The sequence below is a fragment of the Lissotriton helveticus genome, chromosome 7, assembly GCF_964261635.1.
Source record: "Lissotriton helveticus chromosome 7, aLisHel1.1, whole genome shotgun sequence".
Taxonomy (NCBI): domain Eukaryota; kingdom Metazoa; phylum Chordata; class Amphibia; order Caudata; family Salamandridae; genus Lissotriton; species Lissotriton helveticus.
In genome coordinates, this window is record NC_136068.1 from 1458659555 (window position 1) to 1458686515 (window position 26961).

The 26961-nt window shown below is 46.1% G+C and overlaps 1 protein-coding gene across 1 annotated transcript in view; it reads right to left on the reverse strand.

Annotated features, from left to right (window-relative positions):
• Positions 1-26961, reverse strand: part of LOC144769532 (extracellular calcium-sensing receptor-like) — a 168247-nt gene that overhangs the window by 24577 nt on the left and 116709 nt on the right. Inside the window, exon 3 of the mRNA XM_078653675.1 lies at positions 1617-1844. Within this exon, the coding sequence (XP_078509801.1) occupies positions 1617-1844 (228 nt within the window). The remainder of the gene's footprint in view (positions 1-1616; positions 1845-26961) is intronic.

Consider the following 26961-nt stretch of genomic DNA (forward strand, 5'->3'; position numbering starts at 1 on the left):
TGCATAGTGCAGGAGCAATGCCTGCTCCTGCACTATGTGAGGAGCTGACTGGGAATGTGAGGGCCCTGGGGCTCCCCCGGCTGCTCCCAAATTGAGGTTTGTAGATGTCACTTATAGGCACTGGGGCATCGACCTGTGGCCCCTGGGGATGGGGTTTCCAGGGTCCAGGAATTGACAGGGAGGGGGGGATCACATGCTTCCCCCCTTAATCATAGAATGTGACCCCGGAGATGCTTTCCTCAAACTAGGCTCCGGGTGCGTGCCCCAGGGAGTACTCATATGTAGCGAGAGACATGCAGAATGATGGTAAGTAGCTTTTAAATGTCAAGCTGAGTAACAGTAACCTGCACACACAGGTCCCGCCATGGCAAACCTGTGGTACATTTGAAGAGGTACCTTAGTGGGAGGCATAACCAGTGCTGCATGCCCACAGAGTAGAATTAGTTACATGCCCAAGGTAGATGTCTTACCATTGGACAAGGGACTCACAGTTAACTCAAGTCAGCCAATCACGTCTACACCAATCACCAGCATATATATATAATAAGCATAGTGCTTTGACACTGAATGGCAGTGTCAAAGTGCTCAAAGTTCTAAGGCTAGCACATAGATCAGCTGAAAACCAGAAAGGACAAAAGGTCAAGGGAAAGCACCCTAAAAAGGGCCATTCCAACAATCTTCAATAAGCCGATCTTGTGCATATTAGGGAGGAAGAATTCACATTGTTAATCCTAACAGATTTCTGCGACTTAATTTTAATTCACAAAATGCCAAAATTGCAGCACTTGCCTCTTAAAGACATAGGGGCTGCAAATGAAATTCAGCATGTCCCAAATGACATTGGGGGAACATTCAGCAATCATCTGTACTGCTGAGTACTCCTCACAATGTCCAGATAGCCCGCATTCACAAAGACAAAGCTATTCTTCAGGGACAGCTTTCACTTTGCAAAAGGATACCACAGCCTTTCGGGTCTTGATATTCAATAAATAGTTTACTACTACAAACGAGGTCTCAAATCTTTGATATATATCACTGCGAATCACTTGGAAGGATGGATGACTATTTCATGCTTCTTTTTTCCAAAACTTTAGAATGAATTGCTGTGGGTGGATTGTGAAACAGAAGGACATTTGCAACTCAAATATATTACATTGTGACTTTGAGTTTTGCAATTGCAAAGCCTGCAATTTTGCTATTTTGCTGGCTTTGCTACAGTAAAACTCTTTACCAAATCAGGCAATGATGTAACACACCATCCCTTGCGTTTTTACACATTTGGTCACTCTGGGAATGCGATGGAAATGTACTATTCTGCGACTTGACTGGACCAGAACTTATAAAGACAAATCCTGTCAGTCAAAAAGGTGGGACTCTTTTGTCAAATATTTTATTCTATTTTAGCTGAATAGACCACGCCTTTTACCTTTTATCTTTCATCGTGTCAAAATAAATCAACATCGTCAGCGATCTGAGATAATGATTCTGTGCTCAACCATAAAAGATAAATCCAAACCAGTTGAGACAAGACTTTTAAAATTAACACCAAGCTAGAATAGTCCACGCTTTCCTATAGGTTCACTTACTACGGACCAGTTTGACATGGCAATAAATACCTGTTTTTCAACTCCATTCCACACAATTGTGCTCTGATTGATTGTGAGCTCCAGCCCTGAAGAAGCTCTAGAGTCGAAACGACCAACTGTTACAAACTTGAAGGTTTGTTTGGATGTGACTTGCCAATTAAGAATGTCATAAACTCCCGGCGGGTTTCCATTGACATCAAAAAACACCTCCTCCCCATTGGAATTTGTGAAATGAACATTCCGAATGTAATATAAGAGCTGGAGACAGATAAAAAGACAAGTTAAAAGCTTAGATTTTTCACACTACAAACAATAATCGTTTTTTTTTGTTTTGTTCAATGAAAGCTTTATTACAGTGTAATACAGGTATACAGAATTTCTTTTTGTTTAAAATGAAAAACCAAGGTTATGCAATAGAATAATTACAAGAAATAATATTAAATTAAAAGATGCGATAAAGTGTACAATTAACTTATTAAGATAGTATTATAATTCTGCACTTACGGAAATGCATTTTTATGTTTTATAATGTATTAAAAAGGAAAAAGGAAAAGGAAGAGTAACATAAAGAAAAAGAGAAAAACAAAAACAAAAGAAATGAAAAAGGAAGAAAAAGAAAGAAAGAAAGGAATTTAAAAAATATGTGATACATGTCCTATAAATGTATCATAAAAATACATTTATGTCATAAAATAACTCATATAATAACATTGGTTGAATAAACTATGTATGCTAATAAACAGGAAAGGGCAAAACAGTAAAGGGAAAAAGTCATGGGGGCTGTAAAATCACCGTAGACTCCTTGGAAAGTTTATGGCTTTTGTTTAAGTAACCAATGAGTAGAGACCAAAAGAGTTCTTTATTAATCATCTGTAGTGTAGATGTAGCTAATGCTATCAAGTCTATGATGAGAACTTAGAAGATTCCACCAAGTAGTATTGGCACAATTCCAGTTGGATGTAATAACTTGAAAAGCAATGGCAAGTGACAGGTCCACAAATGTACCTAATTTAGAATGAACGGGCCAAGAGCGTGAGGACCTACCCCAAAAAATACATTGAATCTCAAAGGGGAAACAATAATTGTTTTCATCTTGATTTTAACGGCTCCAAGCGTTTATGGAATGACTTTGACCAAAGCACTACACAGAGAGTTCCGAGGTATATGTATCACATGAAATAAAGAAAGCAGATGAAGAATGCACTATGCATCAGAAAAGAGTTAAGTGGAGGAGTAAGAGCAGGCAAGATGGAAGATCTGTGTAAAACGGCTTTACCAGGGAATAAAATAAGGAAAATGTTTCACTAAATACGTGAAGAGGTAAGGTAAATGGTGGAAGCAGACCTATCTCAGCCTTATCCTTCCTGCTGATATAATGTTTTGCCTCTGAACTGGCAAAGCACTCTTTCAAGACTCATCTTGTCTTGTTTCTCTGGTATCTCTCATCGTTTAACCCCATTACTCCATGATCACATTTTCATCCATTTTTCTGCTTGGATTCTCATGTGGCTCTGACCCTTCCTCTTCCCACTGCGCTGATCCGGCTGATCCGGCTGCCTTTCAACCACTCTCTTTTATCAGGTCTCATCCCTCCCTTTGCCTTTTACTCTTGGGGTCTAGGTTCACAAAGTATTTTATAGGCAACTGCCGCTGGTATTGCTTAATGGCATGGTTGCCAAATACAAATATTATTTTGCTTTTGATTCCATCCCATGTCTCTATCATCCACAACCAGACATTCTTTGCCCCTTTATAATCATTTTGATAGGTTCTTTTTTATCCCTACTCTCCACTTGGTCTTCGTGCCTTGTCTTTCTCTTCCTCATACTTTCCCCCATTTCTGCCTTTCTCTCCCTTGTCTTATGATGGAAAATATGTTCTGGTCACCAAATATAAATGCTGGTGGGTCCAAACAAACTGCAACCACTGGCACAACATTTTTCACCTCATGCCTCTTTAATCCACCACCAAACACTCCCTGCCTTTTTATATCACTCTTGAAGGTTCTTTTCTCCCCTCCTATATCTCCTTGTCACTGTTTGTCCATCTTTTCCTTCTTCCTATCCCCCTTTTATGTTTTTCTCTCTCTTGCCATGGATCACGAGAATAAAAAGCACGTAAAGGGGGGGGGGGAGGGCCTGTGAATGACAGCCAATGGAGGTCCAATACATGGGCTCTGAAAGTTATGGTCCAATCAAATTAGGGAGGTACTGTTCTTATCAGAAGATGATAGAAAGGTGCAAGATGGTGGACGAGACCTGGGGAGGGAGTCCTACGGACTATTTCTTGTTGCTATAAATTAAGGGATACATGGAAATGATCAGTTAATACAATCGAGAACCTAAGTATCAGAGTTATATATCAACACTGAGGAATCTCGTCATTCAGCCCCTCGCTATTGGTGTGGAGGTGGAAGACCCAGCGCTGGTCTTTCTTGAAGAGATTTGTTGTGTTTCACATGGGACTGGCCTGCAGAGTGGTCCACCTTAGGTCATCAGGGGAACGTCTGAGATCACTGAAATGTTTGCACATCGTAGTGGCAATGCGTCCACAGTGGATTGTGCTCTGATGTTCTGTGATCCTTGTCTTTACTCTTCATTTCAATCTTTATTTCGATCTACTTAGATCATAAAAGATATACATGCAATTTAAAATCAACTTACAATCAATAACGAGTAAAACAGAAATTATATGACCTTGCAATAAACGTTTTAAAAGAATTAGAGTGCATTGTGATTAAACGTTGACAGTACATTTCATTATTCACAAATCAGTGACTGACTTTATGTAACGAGTACGGGTATGCCACATCGCTGTTAGGAATTTTGCCACCGTGAACACAATCAGTGGTGATAATTCCGTCTTTAGAATTCTGTATGCTGGAAGGTGATGTCTAAAACCTAGGTTTTTTAAAAGTGGGATAAGCCAGTGCTTCCTAGATCTATGGTAAGCCTTACAAAAAAATATGATGTGCAAATCATTTTCCTGGGGATGTGTGCATACCGGGCACTGTTCTGTGGGCGAGGGCTGACCCCAGCGTTTGGTAAATGCCCTGAGGGGGAGTGTGCCGTATCGCCACTGCAGAAACAATTTCCTGGTCAAAACGGGACTAATGCCATCGAGGACATGCTCAAAATAATATGAGTCTTTAAATTTGATAAACACATTAGTAAGGGACCCCTCCCGTGTACTCTCTACTAATGCAAATAAGTTTCGCTCGTAGAAGTCCCTTGAGAGGAGTTTGCGTGGAATCCTACAACATGCATTTCCCGGGTCTAACCATAAATCTAGTCTTCCTAGGCTCTCACAAGTTTGTTTAATGTATCTCAACCACGGAATGTGTGTGGCGTTTGGTAAAGATAAAATCTCTTGGAGCTCAGTCCTATAATTCATGAGTTCAGGCGTGCTCCAGATTCGACGACAGAAAGTAATTGGTTTCAATCCCAACTCCTCTGTAATTGGTCTTAGACCCAGATCTAGCCTCATCGGGAGAAGCGGGGTACTTGAGGGTAGAGCTATCAACTGCCTAATAAATTTGTTTTCAGTGGACAGCAGGTTTTGGGCTGGTATGTGGCCCCAGAGTTCCCCCCCGTAGGTGACTGCCCCCCTTGCCTGCATTTCATAAATTTGAAGCACAGGACCAAGGGGTTTATAGGTTGACCTGCTTACCATCCTGCAAATGCCACCCGTTAACTGTACTAGTTTCATGTTCGCCTTGGTCCGGTGCGTGTCCCAGGTCATATTTTGGTTAATAGTCACCCCGAGGTATTCAATACTGAATACCCTCTCAAGTCTCTGAGTGGCTATAGTGGGATTGGGGCGTGTTGAGGAGGAGGGGGGGTTGAGAATCATGTATTTAGTTTTAAGAGCATTGATCTCAAGCCCCCGCTCCGCGCAAAAAATCGAGAACCCATCCAAGACCCGTTGTATTCCCAAAGGGGATTTAGACAGCAGCAGGGTGTCGTCCGCAAACATAATAGCGGGCACCCTGCTGCCGTTGAGCTTTGGAGCATCGATGTCACCTATCCTAGTCAAATGGGCGATTACCCCGTTGACAAAGAGGCAGAACAGGGTCGGTGCAAGCACGCAACCCTGTCTCACCCTTATGTCAACGGGGAATCTACCAGAAAGTGCCCCATTCCTACCGCACCTGACACGTGCAAAATTCCCCTGATGCAATCTTATTAAGATCGAGAGGATATCGGCTGGAATGCCCAACTCCGCCAACACAGTCCATAGACTAACGCTGGGAACTAAATCGAAGGCGGCCCGTAAGTCCACAAATGCTGTGTACAAACTGCCGCCCTCGATTCCCGCTGTCTTCCAAAACAGAAGATTTAAACGGAAAATCTGGTCCATGGTTGAGACCCCCTTTCTAAATCCTGCCTCGTAGGGGCTCAAAATTCCAGATTCCTCTATCCAACTTTGGATACGGTCAAGTATCAGACTACCAAATATTTTCTGGGGTATGTCTATGAGGCTGATAGGCCTGTAGTTGGCTGGGAGCAGAGGTGACCCCTTCTTAAATATCGGCACAATCTCTGCGCCCAGCCAAGTACTTGGTACCTCCATACCCCTTAGGACAGCATTGAATATCAACACCAAGTAGGGGGCCCATTCGTCAGGCTCCTGCTTAAATAAGTCGCCAGGCAGACCGTCTAGTCAGACCGTCTAGTCCAGGCGCTTTGCCTGATGTCAGCCCTGCAATGGCGGCTCGGACCTCCATCTCTGTAAAGGGTTCCCCTTTCAGTGAGCCGCTAATGGTCGGTTGTGCATGATTTAGAGCCCCATCATCAACCATATAAAGTGACTGGAAATGGTCCTGCCAGACCTTTGCTGAAATATTAGGTTCGAGAGCCGAAACTGGCTCCTCGGACCCTGTATTAACAATGCGCCAGAATTTGCGAGAATCCATGGCAACTAATGAGGTTGCGAGATTTTCCCACTTCTCCTGTTTCCATTCACTCTTTGCGTGGGTGACCAAGCGCTTGTAATCCCTCCTTCTGACCTGAATCTCAGACCTGTCTGTACCCGCCTTAATTGAAATCAGCAAGTCTGATTCAGCCTTGCGGCATGCAGCGTTATACCAAGTGGGGCGATTGGAACAGCCGCCCCCACTTTTTCCTGTGGTAAATAGGACTTCCGCTACGGACTTAATGAGCTCCTCGTGCGCCAACCACAGTTGCTCATGTATATCCTGGGTGCTAGCAAGCTCCATTATTGCACACACCTTGTCCAGTTTGGGAATGGTCCGGGCATAGAGCCCTGAAATCTTATCTGCATTCACTGCTAGCTTCTCCCACCTCGCTCTCCGTCTGTTGTTTGTCAGTACCAGCGCAGATGCTGGTGTGGCTGACGCTGCCCCGCTGTCATCTAAGCCGGGGAGTGCATATTCCAGTTCAAGCGCATTATGGTCGCTGTCTTCCCTTGGGATCACCTTAAAATCAGTAATATGAGACCACAAAGCGAGTTGGACCAACATATAGTCCAGTCTTGACTCCCTACCCACTCTATTGTATGTGCATTTGGGGGGATATCAGAGTTTATACGCCCGTTACACGCCCGCACACCAAGTTTCAGGGTTAAGGCAGTGATCTGGACGGCAAGAGGGGTACAAGCTCTGGGGGGGGTCTGACGTAGGGGGTACAGACCACGCTGCATCCTCCTCTAGTGAGAGCCCATCCAATAAGCCTAGGAGAGGCTCAAAATGACAGTTTAGGTCACCTCCTACCAGAAAGGGTGTACCTTGGGGGATGTCGCTGAGGAAAACTGATAGTTCATCGATGGTGCGCAACTACTGTGTAATGTTTACCGGCCTAGAGTAAACGTTTACCACAGCCAGTCTGCTCAAATTAGGCCACTCCAACAAGACCTCCAGAATATCCTCAGAGGCTGTGTCAAGTGATCTGGCTTTGCAACCCAGGTCGACCGCCACCCACGTTGCGAGACCTCTCGAGGGGCGCCCCTTACCCCCCCATTTCGCCGGGATGGAGAATGTCTCGAAGCCAGGACGGTGGACATCTTCTCTCGCCCAGGTTTCTTGGAACATACATATCTCCATACCCTCTATAAGTAAGCTCCAATTCGGGCAGTTCAATTTATTCCCCAGGCTGGCCACATTCCACGATAATATCTTTAAAGAGGGTCATCTATAATTTGTTGTTTTAGGTGGTAGAGTGCTCGTCTCACGTAGACTTGGCAATAGTTCCTGGTCAGCTATAATATCTATCAAAACGGATCTGGGCCCTATAGAAGTCAATTGAACCGCCTTGGTATTTTTTTGCATGTCCCGATGACTCCCCCCTGGGATTTATCAGAAAGTTCGGTGGGGTGGGTAGTTTTTCCTTTTTTAAGTCCCGATGATCGACCACCGGCCTCCCCGCTCCCGATCAGGTGCTGTCAGTCGACCATGTCTAAACAGCTATACCTGTTAAATGTCGGAAAGTGGGCAAAACGCTGCGGTCTGGAATGAGGGAAGGCTCCTCTCTCTCTACCGACCCAACCTTCCCCCCTCCTAGTAATTGTTTCCCATCCCGCCTCCTCGTGTGTCCACTCTGTTGGTGGATAGAAAAAGGATAGGGGTAGGGCCTGGATAGATGTCCCCTGGTCCGGATGCGACCATCTACATATGTGGGAGACGGTCCTGGGATCCCTAAAATTAATTAGGACACAATCTCCGGTGATCGATTTCCTTGAGTTGCCTAACCACGGGACTCTCCTTACCATAAGAACCTCGCTCGATACTCCACGGGGAAGAGGTCTGTTTGTACTAAGCCAATTTACCACCTTATTTGTCAACGCAGCAACAGGTTCTTTGTAATCAGGTTTTAGCTCAGGGACACCAGCTAGAATAACTGTATATGGACTCGCCTCTGGCGGCAAATTCACTGGCCTGATTTTTTTAGTGGCAATATGTACTCCCTGTGTAACTGTAGCTTTCCTCTCGGTGTTGCTGGGAGGTACGGCGCAGTCAGTTGGCTGAGGTGTAACAGTATGTGATAAGGGCTGCTGTGTATGTAATGTCACGGGAGCAAGTTTACCATCCTTCACTGGGGGCTCCAATGTAGTTTTCTTGTTCCTAGGCTCCACCCCTCCTCCAGCTACCTTACTATCTTTTTTGTAGGTGTCAGCTAATTGCACAGTTGCTTTCTCTATAATCACAAGCCTGGCCTCAATCTTTATTAGGTGTGCTTCTAGAGGGCTTAATAGTGACTTCAAAAGAGCGCCAATATTGGACATGGTGATGTCATCGTCGCCATTGATTTCATTTAGGCAAGGAGGAATTACATTATCTGATACCTGTAGGGGTGAATTTGTGATAGGTAGTGCCTGGTTGTAATCCGGCTGTGCAGGTCCCTTATTGGTTGAACCCTGTTTATTGACAGCAATTACTGGGTTGAGCTTTGCAACTTTAGCCTTGCGCCCCCCTGTATTTTGTGCCCCTCTTTCCTCTTTGGCATTGCTCCTTCCCTTTCCCCCTGTGTTGGAACGCTAACTCTACTGTTAGTGTCAACCATATTAACTATAGTGACAGAAGGTGTGGGGGAAGGGGGGTGTGCTTGAGACCTAGGTAGGGCTAGTAAGCTTAGCTCATGGGGACTGCTCGCATTGCTGTCAATATTGTGAAGGGTGCAATTAGTTGTGTCAGACATGACTGACGTCCCACTGACCCCATTTTCCCCTTTGTCGGACTCAATACGTTCTAGTCTGTTTTCAGGTGACCTAGCATGAGCTATAGGGCCTAAAGAGGATCTTTTCACCCATTCAATTTCCTGGGATATACGCCTTTCGAGAACCGTGATTTCATCAATCAGGAGAGACCCCGCTTTGGCAAAATAGGTGTCCAGAGTGCCTTTTGCTGGTCCGCCTGCCAACATGCCCTTGCTCCTTGTCTCTCTAGCAGTCATAGTTCAATGATTAGGGAGGCAAAAGGAGATAGTTCAAAAAATGAAATAATAACAGGAGCAAAAGGGGGTGGCCCAGTCCCGAACGGCCTAAAACGGCCCGCCCTTTGCCTGGGTTTAGCCCCGCGCTTCGTCCCGCGTGCGCCCCACGATGCGGGACCCGCAGATTAAATTTATGCTTCCCAAAGATTGGGCGTGTGCTGGGGGGCGGGGCGGGAAGAGGACCAGGTGCGGCCTGTCAAGATGTTGCTTGGCCCCCTGGTCCTCGCAGTCCCGCGTCTCGCCCGGTGATGTCTTCGGCACTGGAGTCCGTTTATCAGCAGCAAAATCCAGGATCCAAGGGCTTCTTCAATCACGCCCGAGTCACAGTGCAGGTAGGGAGAAAACAAGCTGTGCCCCAAGCCTCGAGTGGCACCTTGTCTTTACTGCTCTTGTGATCATATCCATGTAGTGGAGATTGCACAGGCAATGCACAAAATACCCTATGGGCCCTTCCACTAGTAAAAGGGCACCACCCATGAGCATCTTGTGGTGCATGCTCCTCCACTCAACATTCACTAAATCAAAATGGGCCCACGATTCACGTGGGTACAAAAGCAACATACCAACTGCAACACTAAAAACTGCATTTACTTAATCACATGCACGTGCAATCTCCACTACTTGGGTATGATCACAAGAGCAGTAAAGACAAGGATCACAGAACAGCGGATCACACTTTTCTGTGGACGCAGTGCCACTAGGATGTGCAACCACTTCAGTGACTGGGAGCATTTCCCTGAAGACCTAAGATGGATCACTCTGGAGGCCAATCCCATGTGGTACACAACAAATATCTTCAAGCAAGAACATCGCTGAGTCTCCCGCCTCCGTACTCATGGTGAAGGGCTGAATGACAAGATCCCTTGGTGTGAGATATAACTCCACTACTTAGGTTCTCGGTTGTATTGACTGATCATTTCCTATTACGCCTTCATTTATGTTATCATAACATAGTCTACCATTATTAACCATCGTCTTGATGATATGTACACTTCACATTTTTTGATGAACATCTTTTTTTTTAACTATTTTTATCTTGATGAAGTTGCGATGCTTTTTCCTAACCATATGCATCTAAATGTCTCACTATTTACAAAGTGACGCATCTAAGCAGATGCGTCACTTTGTAAACCCCTGCGCTACATTATACCAGCGTCAGGATTAATGTATGCAGAACGGGCGTTAACCCGCAAAAAAGCCTCGTAATAGTGACGCAGTGAAATGTATGAGATTTCACAGCATCACTTTTAGGACGCTGTTGCGTCAAAATCTTGCGCCTGCCTCACAGCAGGGGTAAGACTGACGCAAGCCCTTTCACATGGGGCTTTCCCCATGTGAAAGGAAGCGTTGCTGGAGTTGCGTCACTTTTGTGACACACTCCAGCAATGCGTCACTTTTGCGCCTACAGATACGTCAGAAATACTGACGTATCTGTAACTCCTTGCGACATGATGCGTCATATTATAAATATGACGCATCAATCATGTCGCAGGGAGAGCACAGTGAAAAGTGACGCATCGCTGTTTTCACGCAGCGATGCGTCACTTTTCATAAATGAGGCCCCATGTCTTTCTCATTCATTAGTCCAAATAATACCAGCACTAGTGATTATGGGTTTTAACTACTCACATGGTCACTTCACTTCTGTCCTCGATTTAACACATCACTAGGTAACACTTAATGGGGCATTCCATCTACACACTACAAGATTGCCGCTATGATAAGATAAGCAACCTATACCAATTTCCTTGTTTTGAACAAAGTTTGCTCTATACTGTGAACTAGGTGCCTTAAATTATGTGCGGTTCACACCTCTCCTTCACACCACATAAAAGAACACCTACACCGTACCATGTTACTAGTGGACAACCAATATACAGCGATCCTTTTAACATGTTGTTACACTTTTTGGGATTGATCAACAATGTATATTTAACATATACCTTGGTGCATGGTCAAATACTTAATTTACCTGCACCAATGTTGAGTACAACTCTACATTGTCGAGCATATCAGCTCAACAGGTTGCAGATGGATTATAATATGGCGGCCGAGATCGCACTGAAAAGAAACATAGACGTGAGCTGTACCAGCCTCCACTGATGTCAGCTCCAGAGTCAGCCATTCATGATACTCCATGGCATGTTCTTGTACTTTTTGTGACAGACCAAAACACTACATTGTTGAGCATATCAGCTCATTCAATAGGTCATGGACACATTATAATATGACAGCGGACATCGCACTGAAATAAAATATAGATTCAAACCGGACCCGTCTCCACTCATGTCAGCTCCAGAGTCAGCTTATCATGTCACTCCATGACGGCACACTAAAACAGTTGAGGGTGATTTTTCATTTGAACCGCATTTAAAAGCTGATCGCCTCCTCTGCTCGGTCTCGATCCGACCGAGTAGAGGAGGGTAGGTCGCTTGCATAACACGCACATGGACCACGTAAGTACTTGTGTCCCTGTGGCCTCATCGGGGATTAGCCCAGTACACTTGCCACCTCATGGCACAAGTGCCTTAATACAATTATCTTTTTATGTTGCAATTATCAGCTACGCACTATCCTCTGTCTTGACCTATGGGACTAGACTGGTTGATTCTAAGGGTAAGACCAACTTGTCGCTACGATAATGACTTGTTACACTATGATTCACTGTGTGACACCTACACAGGTTTTTATGATGAAGTATGCATATTATGTCTGTCCATCTGCTTGTTTTGTATGTGTCTACGTATCGAGTTTTGTCACAACATGCATACGTCTACCTTTGGCATTCTGGTATTGGGAAAAGTGATCGAGATGACACTTTATACCAGGTACGAAGATATGCAGAAATAAATCAATCTGTTTTTTTCTTTTTTTACTTCTTCTCCTTTCTGCCTCTTAGGTTTGGACAATCATTTTTAAACTTTCACCTGGTATTTTTCCTATCACGGGGGATTCATTCACGATAGATCATGACATAGGCGTAAGGTAGGTGTTCTACCTTCTTTTTCAGTCCTGAAGAAGCACCATGGGTAATTTTCAGACAGTAGGGCACAAAACATGTTGACCTGATTACACTACACTCATAATCTTGGGGCTTCTTGGGTACATCATACCCCCATAGTAGCACCAACTTTGTTTATTGTTTTTAAACAACCTGTCAGTAGGATACTCACAAAGATTCTTTTGACATCTCCTAGACAGTTTAAAATTAGTCACTTTCCCACTCATTATCACCCCACACTTGCACCTTTCCCCATATCGCGTAAAAACAAAAGATCTCCTCTAAAGCGACTTTTCGGGGGACCTATAGGGCATTGCAGCGCTGGCCCTGCAAGGGGCAGAAAGCCCAATGATGAAGTATGACATCGACAAGTATGTGTGAGGAAACAAGAATCAGTCCTTAGGAGTCCCTTCCCAGGTCTCGTCCACCATCTTGGCTCTTACTCTTTTCTTCTGATAGCAACTTCTTCTCTAATTTGGTTGACAAAAAATATAAGCCATTCGCCAAAAATGAGTGCTGGTGGACCCTTCTCCCCCAGCAACCACCAGCTCAAATTAAGCACTATAAACATTTGAAAGACATGACCCTCATAACTGGGCACCATGTCTCATTACTTAAGTAGAAGAGGTACACTGCTCCGCCCCCAGTTTGCCTCCTACTCTCCCTCTCACTCCTTTGACATTAGCAATCATTTTGGCTTTTGTGTAGTGAAAAAGTGTTAGCCAACTTCATGAATACAACAGTTATAGCATGACCAGCAGTTTTCAAGAGCTTCTAATACAAAGAACAATTACAGGGCAGGTTTCAGCAGTGTATTCTTAGTCACATACACAGAAAAGGAAAAGTTGTGCAGCAGCAATACAAACAGAGGTAAGACTATTGATTTTAATATAGATAGCACTACATTAATTGAAATTATATATGAAAATTATGCATATTGATACAGTTAAAAAGAAATATATTTTAAATAATTATTATATAATGAAATTAAAAACATATATACTTTCAAAATATTTAAAACATTTAAAAATATTTATAAACAGCATTAAAACACGTATTATTAGCAATAAAAATAATTATTAAATATTTTATATATATATATATATATATATATATATTCACTGAATATTTGACTCGTTATTAGAACAATGGGGCACATGCATTGAGCTTTTTTCCGGTCGCAAACAGGCCGATTAGCAGAATTGGCCCATTTGCGAATGGAAAAAGACCTTTTCTGATGCATGTATCTTTTTCTATTCGGAATTTAGGTAAACACAATTTTTTGCGATAACCTAAACTGCAAATGCATTTAGTGAATCGCAATTTGCGAATATCTATTTGGCAGTGCCTGTAGCCTTTCCTAATTGCAAAATGTGTATTTAGGAAACGCTAATTACCATCAACTTCAAGTTGATGGTAATTTGTGCATGCTTTGAAAAATGCATTTTTCAAAGTGCTATGTAGCGCACACATGCCCCTAGGGTATGTTTGTGCTTCCCATGTGCACACTTACCTTTTTTTGGGGGGTGCTTCTGGGATGCCTTAGGTCCCCGGGCACCCTTGGCTTTGCATTTGCAATTTGCGATTTGCAATTTGGTAGTCACAATTTGTGAATGCACTACCATTCATTCCTTTGGGCCTTAGGCCGATAGGAATGAACGGAGTCACATTAGCTAACAGCAATTAGCAATTTCCAAATTGGGATTAGCTAATGTTAAGAAATCGCAATTCTTATTGCGATTCCTACATGCATAGGCATTTGCAATTACCTAATTGCGATTCCTTAAAAATCATTATTTGGTCATCGCAAATTCAGATGTAGATGCATGTGCCCCAATATGTTCAAAAGAATCTTGGTTGATTTCATTAGGGATGTAATCAATTATGTCATTTCAGATGTCATAAAAGATGTAATAAAAGATGTCATAAAACAGATCATGTGTGATGTAATATGTGAAGTTATAAGCAGTGCATGGCAGGGCGCAAGTTAATTGATAGCTGTGCTGCCTATGACTGATGAATTTCTGTGTTTTTAGTTTTTTTTGTCGCTGACATATTCACCTAACTATAACGTTACTTTTCATTACATTACTTTTTATAACTTTTATTATTTTTTTATAATGTAACCTTTGGTCTTTTCAGCAAGTTTATGAAGTTTCTTTTAAAAAACATAAATAGTGCTTTTATCACACCTAACTATAATGTTACCGTAAGTGTTTTTTTCAGTGAATTCCTAGGGTTTTTCTAACTTAAAGTAATATTATATTACCATGGGTAAAGCCAACCCCCGCTGTACACAGCCTTTGTCAAACCACCCATAGGCAGCCAACCCCATATTGTGCAGCTGGGCCTTGTGGCCAAAACACTTTGAGCCAGCACCATTGTTTACTACTGATGTGCAAGGGGGCAGGCCATACAGACAGAGCTTGTAGATGATTTGGTGCCTTTGCATACTCAGCAGCACTAGAAAGGGACAACTGTGGACTCTGCCATCAGACCAGGAGGCGACACAAAAAAAACTACTCGTCTTGGACAGTCACTAAATAAGAGAATGCCCTCCAATACATCAATGATTTATTCACCTCCATCAAGGATTTCTGATCGTTTTTCAAAGTGCAATTGGAGAGAAAACACTTTGTCCATCAGCCTAAAAATTGGTAGGTACGCTGTTGCTTACTACTAAGATAGAAGGGGTAGGGCCAAATGGGCAGAACCTATAGCTTTATTTATTTTCACTTGAACCTTTTATTTTATTTGTTTCTATTTCAATACTGCACAGATATCACATGACATGTTGACCCATCAGGCTACAGTGCATCAAGGAAGGATGAAGAAAAACCCACCAGCTAGCATAAACTCCAGATTAGCAGGGTACCTCAGAGGTCTCCATGTATGCCCATATGCCTTAATCGGCAGCTTCATTGCTGTGCGCACAGTATCTTTGTGGCATACAGAACAGTTCCTTCTCAAACCTTAAAAAGGCCCTGGTAACCCAATCCCACAGGGCCATTTTTTAAGGGGAGGGACAGAGACTATGCGGTTCCTCTCCCGAGCCGTTTTTGGCTCTGGGGACCCATTTTAATTTTTTAATTGACTCTCTCACAAACCAACCATCCAGATGTACCTTTTTCTTTGTAGCTTAACTTCTTAAAAACTTCTGATTGCAATCACAAAAAGCACAATTTGCGTACCAAGATCTGTCTTTTCATGTAATTCCTTTCAATAGTTTTTGCTGTAATCCTGACTAAAGAAGTCTATAGAAAATGCATATGGATTTTGCGTTTTGGGCCTTTCCTTTTTTCTCGCCACCACTTGGCTGATAACCCTGAAACTTTCCATGCACAAGCTAGGCAAAAAAGAGCACTTTTTGAAAAGTTTTGTGGCGATTGGTCAAACTGTGCTTGCAGGAAGGTTGGTTATTAGTAGGTGCGGGTAGGTATCGACAGCTAGTAATAATACCACAATCACAAATAAGGTCCAGTCTAGTCTCAATAAATTAACCCTTGCTCAACCCTTGGTAGCATGGCAGATAAGCAGCCAGGCTTAACTTTGGAGTGTATAAAGCACTTAATATCACCAAAACAGTAAATAAGTAAAAGACACAACACAATAAAAATCCAACACCAATTCATAAAAATATGGGACTGAACATTTTTTAAATCTAATGTAGGGAACCAGTCATATGAATTATCTCAAGTTCAAATGAAAAAATATGTTTTCTGGCACCAAAAAGTGTCAAGTGTAAACCAGTGCTGTCTTGTTGCACTGGACCTGCCTAAAGTCAAGGTTTCAGGCCAACTGCGATGGAGTATGGGTCAGACACGATGAGTATTGGGCGAGGTCAAGTTTTTACCTCCTGACTTAGTAACAGTTTTGGAGCTTTTTCTCTCGACGTTGAGCGGTCAGGCCTTCGGACCAGATTTTGAGTTGACAATGGTGGCCTGCTGCAGCGCAATGCCTTAGTGAGCCCTGGAGATCTGTTTCTTCATCGTCGACGGCGAGGAGCTCTGAAACTTTCAGCCGGACAAACGAGTGCTGTTAGGTTGAGTTGCAATTCAATGTGTCCAGCATGACTCTCTTCTTTAATGCCAGTCTTCTCCTAGAGCTTACTCACAAAAGTTGGCAAAAAGTTCACCAACTTTCAAATCTTCTTCTGCAAGGTTCTTTGAGGGTCAGGAAGAGGCCAACAGCACCAGCCAAGGGTTCAGAATCTCTCGTTTGTCTTTTGGGGTCTTGGACTCCAAATCCCACAATGCGCCTGGTCAGTCCAGGAATATCCAGGTGAAGCTGGTTAGCTGGAGTTGCAAATGAAATATTTTTACAGCACTTTTCGACCAGTTGCTGGTCAGGGAGTCCACTCCTTATCCAATAAGGCAGGCACAGTCCCCATGTGTGGAGCCTTTAGAGTGCAGCAGGTGCAGTCCTTCTCAGTGCAGTTCTTTGTGGTGTAGTCCAATGGTGCAGCAGGGCAGTCCTTCTCCAGATGTTTCAGGCAGGGATCTGATGGGCGCCTGCAGATCACCCATATTTAGTCCCCATTCTGTGCTGACAAGAGGGGAACACCTCAACCAATGGGGGTTCAAGTTGCCACTCTCTACCATGACAACTTCCTGGGAAGTGCTGCATATTTTAGTCCCAGAATGCTCATTTGTCCAAGAATCTAAATAAAGAAAATATCTCCTTGGAGTGCAGGTCTAGTTAACCCAACCCACAAGTATGGCTACCTTTCCCTACACTCCCATTCCAGCACCACTCCTAATTTAATAATGGGGACTCCCATCTGGCTGGGAATCAAGGAAGTGGGGTCTGGCCTAGGTTCTATGACAGCTACTCAGGGGACAGCTTGGCTAAAGCTGTCAGATGCTGGTCATTCCGAAGTGACTGCTGCAGGGCTGTTATATGTATCTTGGGTTCTAGAGCTTCTTTCCTGCAATAGTTATGATAAAACTGGCAAGTTGTTGGATTCATTGTAACTATTATTTTCCTACTTTGAATAATGTTGCTAGCTACTTCCAATCATTCGTTCTTCAATAGGCTTTATTCGGTCATAACAGTGACCATAAAAACACACATGTAAAATACATTTGAAATCTTATGGTTTCAAAACCAGAAGTTATGGAAGACATCGCACATCAATTAGTAGAAATTTAAAAACACCATATATTATGACAGAAGGGGTTATGGTATCACATGGAGAATAGGCAGACATAAATATCCGATATTTTAAATATATAGTTGACATTTTAAGAATCGTCAGGTTCATCTGGGCTAAAATAGGTAGTCTTGTGAAGCATACCTCCTTCTAAATTATATTGCAGTCCAAATATAATTATGGACAGAAAAACACATTTTAAGAACATTTCAGCATTTCAAAAAGACAACCCCTCTTGGTGCGATGTAAAGTGCTTGTGCTTTAAAATTGGTCATAAGAAGCGTCTTCTCAAGCTGCTATATAAAGAGCAAAAAAGCTTGAAATGTATTGTCGTTTGAGGCACAGAGTTATTACATGGGCAAACTGTGAGAGATTCAACCCAGGAGCCTGGATTGGTAAAAGCAACCTTAAAGTGAATTGAATGTAATCTAAGCCTCTTGAGTTAAAACCTTTGTTCTGGTTTTTCCACCCACATTAGAGACTGCTCTATCCCACTTGTTTTTTTATTTTTTTTATTTCTTTATTATTTTTGCATCTCCAAATCATGAAAACAATCTAGGTGCAGCCATATATTTGGACCACCTCCGCTGAGGTGGTTCGTAGTGGAGCCACAATGCCAGAACAGTCATATAGCCATCTGTAAAATTGCAAAGCTTCCATTGGCACCTATGTGTGCAACTGTAGATGCGTTCAAATGCATCACACCTTGTACAGGCTATGAACGAAGGAAAAAACTCACCTCCCCTCCCCTTAATCCCTCCAACTCCCCAAAACGCTCCCCCTCCCCCCCCGCTGCCAGGGCCGTAGTGATGCAGTTTATGTTGCCTTATCCCTGAGTTGGGTCACCTTGTAAGGCTCCTATGTGTTCAGGGGCCTGCCCCTGTCCAGAGGGCCTTGTGCCGGAACTGGTCTGTGTCAACTGGGAGTCTTGTCCCGCCATCTCCTGTAGCATTGCCACCCACGCCAGTAGAACCTCAGGTAGTTTGCCATCCCTCCTAGTGTTCCGCATGTGTCCCTCCTCCGCCAGTGCCCATTCCCACAGGTCTGTCTTCCATTTCGTGAGTGACGGGCCCTGTTGGACCAACCAGTGGATCGCGATGCGTCGCCGGGCAACCACCAGTCCCAACAATAAAAAACGCCTGCTTACTTTCCCCTTAGGATCCCGAGGGATCAAGCCCAAGAGAAATGCCCGTGGATCCATCTCCACCATCCATCCCTTCACCCTCGTCAGTTCCGTCAGGACCACCCCCCAATATGATTGGAGTTCAGGGCACGCCCACACCATATGTACGAAATCCGCCTGTGGGCTACAACATCTCAGGCAGTGTGCGTCCTTTGTACTATCCATGGCCTGATGTCTCGCGGGTGAAAGATAAGTCATGTGTATAATGTTATATTGAATTTGTTTGAAGCGGTTACTTACTGACACCTTCCGCACACTCTCGTGTATTTTTTCCCACTCTCGTGGGGTAATCTCCTGCGGACCCACCTGATGCCAGGGGACCCAACTTTTATCCTCCCTCAGAGCCCTGTAGAGATGCGTCCCCCTGCCATCGCTATCATGGTAACCAGAGTACGGGTGTGCACCGGGGCTTCCGGGACACAAGGGCCACAATTGCCGCGCCGTCACCGCTATTTTGGCATATTGCAGAAATTGCCCCGGTCCCAGCTCGAAGGCTGTCACCGCCTCTTGATAGGTAATGAATTTGTCATCCGGATAAAGGTCAGACAGCATCAGGCAACCCCCTTCTTTCCATTTGTCCGTCGACATGAGCTGTTCTATCCGGGCAAAGGGGGGCATTAACCATAGATCCATCTCAGGGGCGAACGGCCTGTCTTGAATTAGGCGGCGTACCATTAGATTCCAGATCGTGGCCACCAGCCGGATCAGCGGAGGGCCGTTTTCCCATTGCCCCCTTACCCACCACATCAGCGCTTCCAACTGCTCATTCCCATATGTGCCTGCCATTAAGGACGTCTCCCAAGATGGGTCCGAATCCAGCCAGGCTATTGCATGCTGCAATTGTGACGCAAAATAATACAGTTCTAGACTCACCCTGCAGCGCTTCCCATTCCACAGTAATAGGATCAACAGGGAATCCAATTCCCTGAAGACCCGGTGCGGCAGTTCATAGAAAGAACCCTGCATTGTGTATGGACAGTGCGGGAGGACCACCATTTTTATAAGGGCAATCTTCCCCATAAGTGATAGCTTAAGGGTGTTCCAAAAGGCGATACTTCCTTGTTATGTTGGAAGAAGACCGTCTCGTTCCGTCCTATCCACACCCTCAAATAGCGGAGCGTGTCCTCTACCCACGGAAGTCCCAACTCCGGGCGATGGACCCCCTCCCAGTCAGTCTAGTCCCCAATCGCAAAAAGCTGTGATTTTGTTTTATTAACTGCAACCGAAGTAGCCGTAAACTGCGACAGTGCGGCAATCAGAGTCGGCAGCGACTGCGCCAGCCGGTTTAAGTAGATCAACGCATCGTCTGCGTACAGTGACACCACGTGCTCCAAGTCTCCCACCCATATGCCCTGTCCCTCCAGCACCGTGCGGAGATGACACGCCAGCGGTTCCATCGCCAAGGCGAAGAGTAGTGGGGAGAGCGGGCCCCCCTGGCGCTTCCCTCTCATTATGGGTATTATGTCCGACACGCATCTCCCTGTGCGGACCCTGGCTACTGGCTTTGCTAAAGTAGTCGTATCCACTGTACAAACCCTTCCCCCAATCCCATTTTCAAGAGTACCTTCCACAGATAAGTCCACCGGATCGAGTCGAACGCTTGTTCGATGTCAAGAAATACTAGGGTGTTCTACTGGACTCTTCCCTCCAGAGCTTGCATGACATGGGCCAGGCGACGAATATTGCACAGCGTATTCCGACCAGGAATAAATCCCGACTGGTCATCATGGACCAGCCATCTGAGATAAGGGAGGAGCCTACATGCCAGTACCTGACTGATAATTTTCAGATCCACGTTCAGCATGGATATAGGCCGATACGAACCTGGAAGAAGTGGATCCTTACCCGGCTTGGGGATCGTAACTATCGTAGCTGCCCGCATGGAATCCAAGAGTGAGCCGCTGTCATAGGCCCCTGCAATGATTTCGAGGAGCTTCAGGATTAGGACTCCCTTATGCTCCTGATAAAATTTGGGGGCTAATCCGTCCATCCCGGGGGATTTGGCTGTCTTCAGGTTGGCAATCGCTGCTCGTATTTCTTCCTCCCGTAGGGGGGCTCCCAAGTCCTCCTGACTATCCCCATCCATGCAAGGCAGTTGCAACCCCTCAAGGTACACCTCCACTCACTCAGGACCCATATGGGGTCGAGACTCAGAATATATTTTACAGAGATGGGTCCGGAAGACATTATTGATCTCATGTTGAGTGTATACCAACTGACCCATATCATTCTGCAGTGCCGAAATCGGGTGGGGTTGAGTTTCCGCCGAATCAAACGTGCCAGCAATCGCCCTGCCTTGTCGCCCTCCGTGTGCCATCTCCGCCTACTGGTAATTCTATTAAATTTACCAAGTGCGGCCTTTGTATCCCTCAACTGCTGGCATGTGCTGTCCAGTCAGGCTGCCTCTCCTTATCTGTTGAGAAGTCTTTTTCAAGCCCCGCTAGGCGATCCTCATGCCGGCGGAGATCTCGTTCCAACACCTTTTTTACCCCACCTCCATGGACAGACAGATCCCACAGATTACCACCTTTATTGCATCCCATTCAGTCGCCCTGGTGCCAGCCGAGCCCCAGTTAACCTCCAGATACGCCTCAAGCCCTCGTAAGCTAACCTCTGTGTAGGTCGGGTCACCCAGCGCCTCCGTGTTGAGCCTCCACAATGGTATCTTAGGCGGCGGTCTGTTTAACCGGTAGGTGAGCAGGAGCGGTGAGTGATCAGACAAGTATCGAGCCAAATATTGGATCCCCACTACTCGATGCATTGCCAGTCCCTGGAGAAAAAAATAGTCCAGTCGACTATGGGTGTTGGCAGCTGGTGTGTGGCATGAATACACTCGACTGGTAGGTTTGTGGTGCCTCCATGTATCAAGTAAGCCATAGCTCTGAAGCATCTGGCCCATCGCTTCTCTCATTCTAGGCTTTGCGTCCAATTTTGGGGGGTACCTATCTAAATCCCCATCAAGGGCACAATTAAAGTCCCCTGCAATAGGTAGTTCTGTGTCTAGGTCCAGGTCTAACTGCTCAGCACCCGCCGGAGAAACTCACCCTCGTCGGTGTTCGGAGCATAAATATTGACCAGGCATACGCTACTCCCATCCAGCGTCCCCGTCACCATCACAAACCGCCCTTCTGGATCCTGCTTAATGTGTATGGCCCTTATGGGGACTCCCGGCAACACCCAAATCAGTGCCCCCTGGCAAACCCCGAGTAGGACGTGGCGAAAAACTGTCCCCGCCATCTACGTTCGACATATTTGAGGCAATCACCCCAAAGGTGTGTCTCCTGTAACCAGGCTATTCTAACCCCATAGCGCCTGTGGTAAGTGGCAACCCTAATCCGCTTAATCATGTTATTGAGCCCCCTAACATTTCACGTTATGAACTTATATCTTTGTGTATCACCCCCCATTTGTTAGTAGTTGGCAGTATCGCAGCACCCTTCTATTACACCAGGGACACCCCCGAACCCGGCAGTGTGACCGCCGCAAATACAAACATCTTGTATGTCCTGCAATAAAGCTACATTGAGACCCGGCAGCAACCCCAACAAAACCAGAACAAGACCCCCCAACACCCCCACCCACAGGCAGTAGTACTGCATTCTCCTAACCCAAACCTGGCTAGAGGAGTCAGAACGCCGCCCCAAAGCTCCACCCACTCTTACACCTCACCCCCAATTTGTAATCAATGAATATCAAAACACAGAAAATTCATATTCCCAATTCCCAAGAAACCCCACTCCCCCACCCCCCCAAGTGTCGTGCAGCCGACTGACTGGTACCACGCCGCCCGGCCCGACCGTAGGTCTAGCCCGGCCGCCATTCTACAGCCGGACAGTTGAGTCAGTAGCGGGCGTAATAGTGTAACCACTGTTAGAAAGCAGGCTACAAGCCCCCCCCCCCTCTCCGTCCCCTCGAGTCTCTGGGCGAATGTCCCCAATGCAAGTCTCTCGGGCCTGGATATTCCTCCCGTGGGCCAAAACGAATATAGAGATACTCACAGTGTGCATGACCCCACTATTCTGACTCTTACCACCGGGATCATCAGTCATTTGTCTCTTGAGTCCTCCACTGCCGGGCTGGGGGCACCACCCGACTCCGACTGTGTTTCCTGTACCAAACATAATGAGGAGAACTGGTTCTGGGTCGGGATCGCCTCCAGTTCCGCCCGAAGAGTTCCATCCGGTCCCACCGTGATACATCCCCCCTCCTCTGAATTCTGTCTTCCCGGGTGCTGGGCTCTCTCTCCACCTCGCCGGTTCCGTCGCCTCCCACTTCGGCATCTCTGTTCCTGCCAGTCCTGCGTTCGGTCATGGTATGCCAGACCCAGCGAGTCCATCCACTCCTCCGCATCCGACGGGTGAACAAAGAAGTGCGTCTTGTCTCCGTGCTGCTGTCTGGCCGGGAACAGCAAGCTATATCTAATGTTCTGGCTCCGCATCCTTCGCTTAACCCGGAGGAAATCATTTCTGAGGTCTTGCACCTTCCATGTATAGTCCGGGAAGATATGAATGTCCTGATTGTCGAATTTGGGGGAGCCAGCGTTACGGATATGCTGTAGGATCGTGTCCCTGAAATTGAATAGCCGGGCTATTATGGCCCTAGGTGGGGATACCAGTTTAGGGGGCTGCCCAAGAGACCTGTGCACCCTCTCCACGGCGAACATTTTGGAGAGGCGCAGATTAGGGAATACCTTGCCAATCCAGTCCTCAAGGAAGAGGTCCGCCGCTGGCCCCTCTGCCCGTTCCGGAAATCCCACGAAGCGCAGATTATTCCGCCTGGACCTCCCTTCTGCCTCTTCCGCCCTATCCTCCAGTCGGGCCGTGTGCTCCTGGAGAGCCGCCAGCGTGTCTTTCAACTGCGAACCTCAGAGTCCAGTGCGCCCAGATCCTTCTCAGTGGTGGTAACCTTGTCCGCCACCTTCCGGAGGTCCAGGCGCAAATGGTTGATATCCATTGTCATCTCGTCCATTTTGGTTTCCAGCACCACCCTTGAGTCCCGGATCGCCTCCAAGATATCGGATTTGTCACGATCACGATCAGTTCTGAGTCGCTCCATCGCCGACGGGCCTGGGACGGTATATTGCATGATTTTATTGGACTGGGCTCTTCGCGTAGGCCTGTCCTTCCCCATATCCTGCTCTGTCGTCAAAATGTCAAAATACTGTGTCAGGGAATTGGGTTGTCGGTAGGTGGGGGGGTCCCAGGTGCAGCGGCTGCCCCACGGGTCCCCCAGGCTTCCTTCGCAACCTGGCCAACTGTCCTCCAGCCTCAAACACGGCCAGGACCACCCTTTGAGCCACACTCCGGCCTCTATGACAATGTCGCAATCTCTTCCTCATAGCCCAGGCCAACCCACGTGCCACCTTAGGGTCTCCACCAGCCCCGCCATGTCACGACTCACCAGTGTCTCCTCCGTCAGGGCGGCCCGAACGTAGGACACTGCGCGGGTCCTCCAGGCACCACCATGCCGACACCACCAGGGCTATGGTAGGCCGCAACCCCCGGCTCTTCGGGGACCTCCTCACCAGGCCTCAGCCTCTCTCCCACTGGACCACCATGCGGAGGTGCACCTTCCTTCCGCCTTGCTACGGGCTCGGGGACTGCCCAGGCACACCAGTTCCTCAAAAGGGGGGAAACTATCCAGCAGTCAGGCTAGTCTTCAATATCAGTAATTGAGGGCGCGAGCTCCCGTGCCTCCGTCAGGCAGCAGCCCCCGGGATGCAGTCAGGCCGCTCCTTGTCCCCAGGATCTCACGCGGAGGCCAGCCCCAGCCCACCACCGCTCCTCACCCCCACCATCTGCAGGAGCAGCCGGGCCTCACCATCTTTCTGTTGGGGGGTGGGAGGTGCGGGGGGCCTCCGGAGCTTCGAGGCCACCCAGTCCTCACCGGCACAATTCGATTTTGGGGCCTCCACTCCGCCCTCTGGCAGCAGCAACCGGGGCAAGCGCAGGCCACACAGCACTGGCCTCATGTGGACGCCACCCCAGGTTCCGCGGCGGGCAGCCCGTCAGCCGCGCTCCACCGCCAGCAATCCCCGACACTCCCCCGCTGGGTCCGACACCACGCTCCGACCCCGTGGGAGCAGCTCCCCATGCCGATACCGCCTCAATCGCCGCTGCACACCTCACTCGCTCCGTATCGCGAAGGCCGCCATTTTCCAGGTCCGGGCTCTGGCGGGACCGACCGGGGCCGCGCGCCGCTCTCTCGTTTCAGGCATAGACGTGACCACGGCTCCGGATCCACGGGGGGGTCAGGAGGGGCCCCCACTGCAGGATCACGCTTGGCGACACCACTATGCCAGGAATACAGCAGGATTAATGCCACATTGGGGCAGGAGCTTTGCTAGAACACGTCTAGTCGGACATCCTTTTAGTCCACGCCCCATCTGCTCTATCCCACTTGTTATGGAAATTGGCAGATAGTTAAAAAACGTGTTCTAATCTCTTCAGTCAGCGTGAGCAATTTTTCCTTGACTATGTTCTTAGTTTGTGGCCCAATACTGTCTGAAAATTCCAAAACATTAATCAGGTCCATGTCATTAACACTTGTCCTGACATATGCCAGCCAAGGGATAGAGTATCTATTATCTAAATTCAGACAACCACTCAGAATATCTCTCACCAAATTTGCTTGTGGGGGTACACCAAATTCTAACCCAAAATAAAAGAGGGGGAATTTTAACTTGATCTTCCAAATAGCCCATACCCAATTCACTATAAGAGAAGAAACTTGGGGTTGATTTAGGGATGGCCAGTATCCGGCAGAGGAATTTGTTTTCAAAAGCCTGCATTCTAGCTAGTGCTTCATTGCCCAAACACCAGCTCAATATGTTCCCACGTCCTTATATTTGGATTTATACAACTTGACCATCTCTTTAATTGGCTTGTCCCCAAGTGTTTTTGCGAATCTCAAAAAATAGATTTACACTCTACTCCCATATTCTGTAATCTCTGGTTGGTCATTCCACCCCATGATATGTTTGCTTCAACCTGGATGCCTAGGTAACTGAAATGAGAAGCTTTATTGATCGGAATTTCACTGATAAAAAGGAATTTCGATTTGGTATTTTTTGGACCGCTCATCAAAATTCATGATTTCTGATGCTTTACTTTTAAACTTAGGTTCATCATAAAACTGTTAAAACCATGTAAATAATTTTGGAGGTCAATTGCTGTTTGTGAGATTTAAAACCACTTCATCCGCATATAAATGAAGTAGGACTGGTCGAGAGGTGATTTTACAGGTATCATCAGTAAGTAAGCTCAGGGCTTTGGCTAAGGAGTTAATACAGAATTTAAAAAATGTGCCATTATACAGCCCTGCCTGACCCCTCTGACTACCTTTAAAGGTTGTGTAGAGTTGCCTTGCTGAGTGTCGCAGACCTTGGTGGAAGTGTTCCAAAGTAACTGCCTAATTCGATTCAGCAGTGGTAGGTCCACCCCCGCTGCTTCCATCAAAAACCACAACCTTTCCATATCCATCAAATTTAAAGCACAGGAGAGGTCCATGAACGCCATGTGTAATGAACCTCCACTGGCCTTGACATTGTTTCCTGTGATAAGAGATAGGTAAGTGCCTGCTCGATGGTCCCCAAGCCTGGACGGAAACAGTAGGGTGCCTTTGAGAAAAAGGAATACATTTCTGCCCATACTACCAGCCTTTCCAAGATGACTTGTGCTTAAGTTTTTACTGTGGCATAAAATAAGAAAATTGGACGATAATATGTAGGGAAATTCCTATTCCCTTTCTTGAAAATAGGTGCTAAAGTGGATTCCCTCTAGGTGTTAATAGGGGTCTCCCCTCAAAACTTTTTAAAAAACACTAGTCACTAGTGGCCCCCAGAATTCTAAGTTAGATATTATCATATAATAATGGAGATTTACAATCAAAAGTTAGACTTTATTAACATTTAATAAAGGTTCCTATGGTAGCCTATGATGCTAACTGCACTGTAAAGGGGAAAAATTACTTTGCCTGTTTTCCCCCCACTAAGGCATATAAAACGTATTTTATAATGTCCCTGCTTTATATAACAAGGCACCCTACCCTCGGGGCACCTAGGGCAGACCTTGGGGTGACTTATATGTCACTCC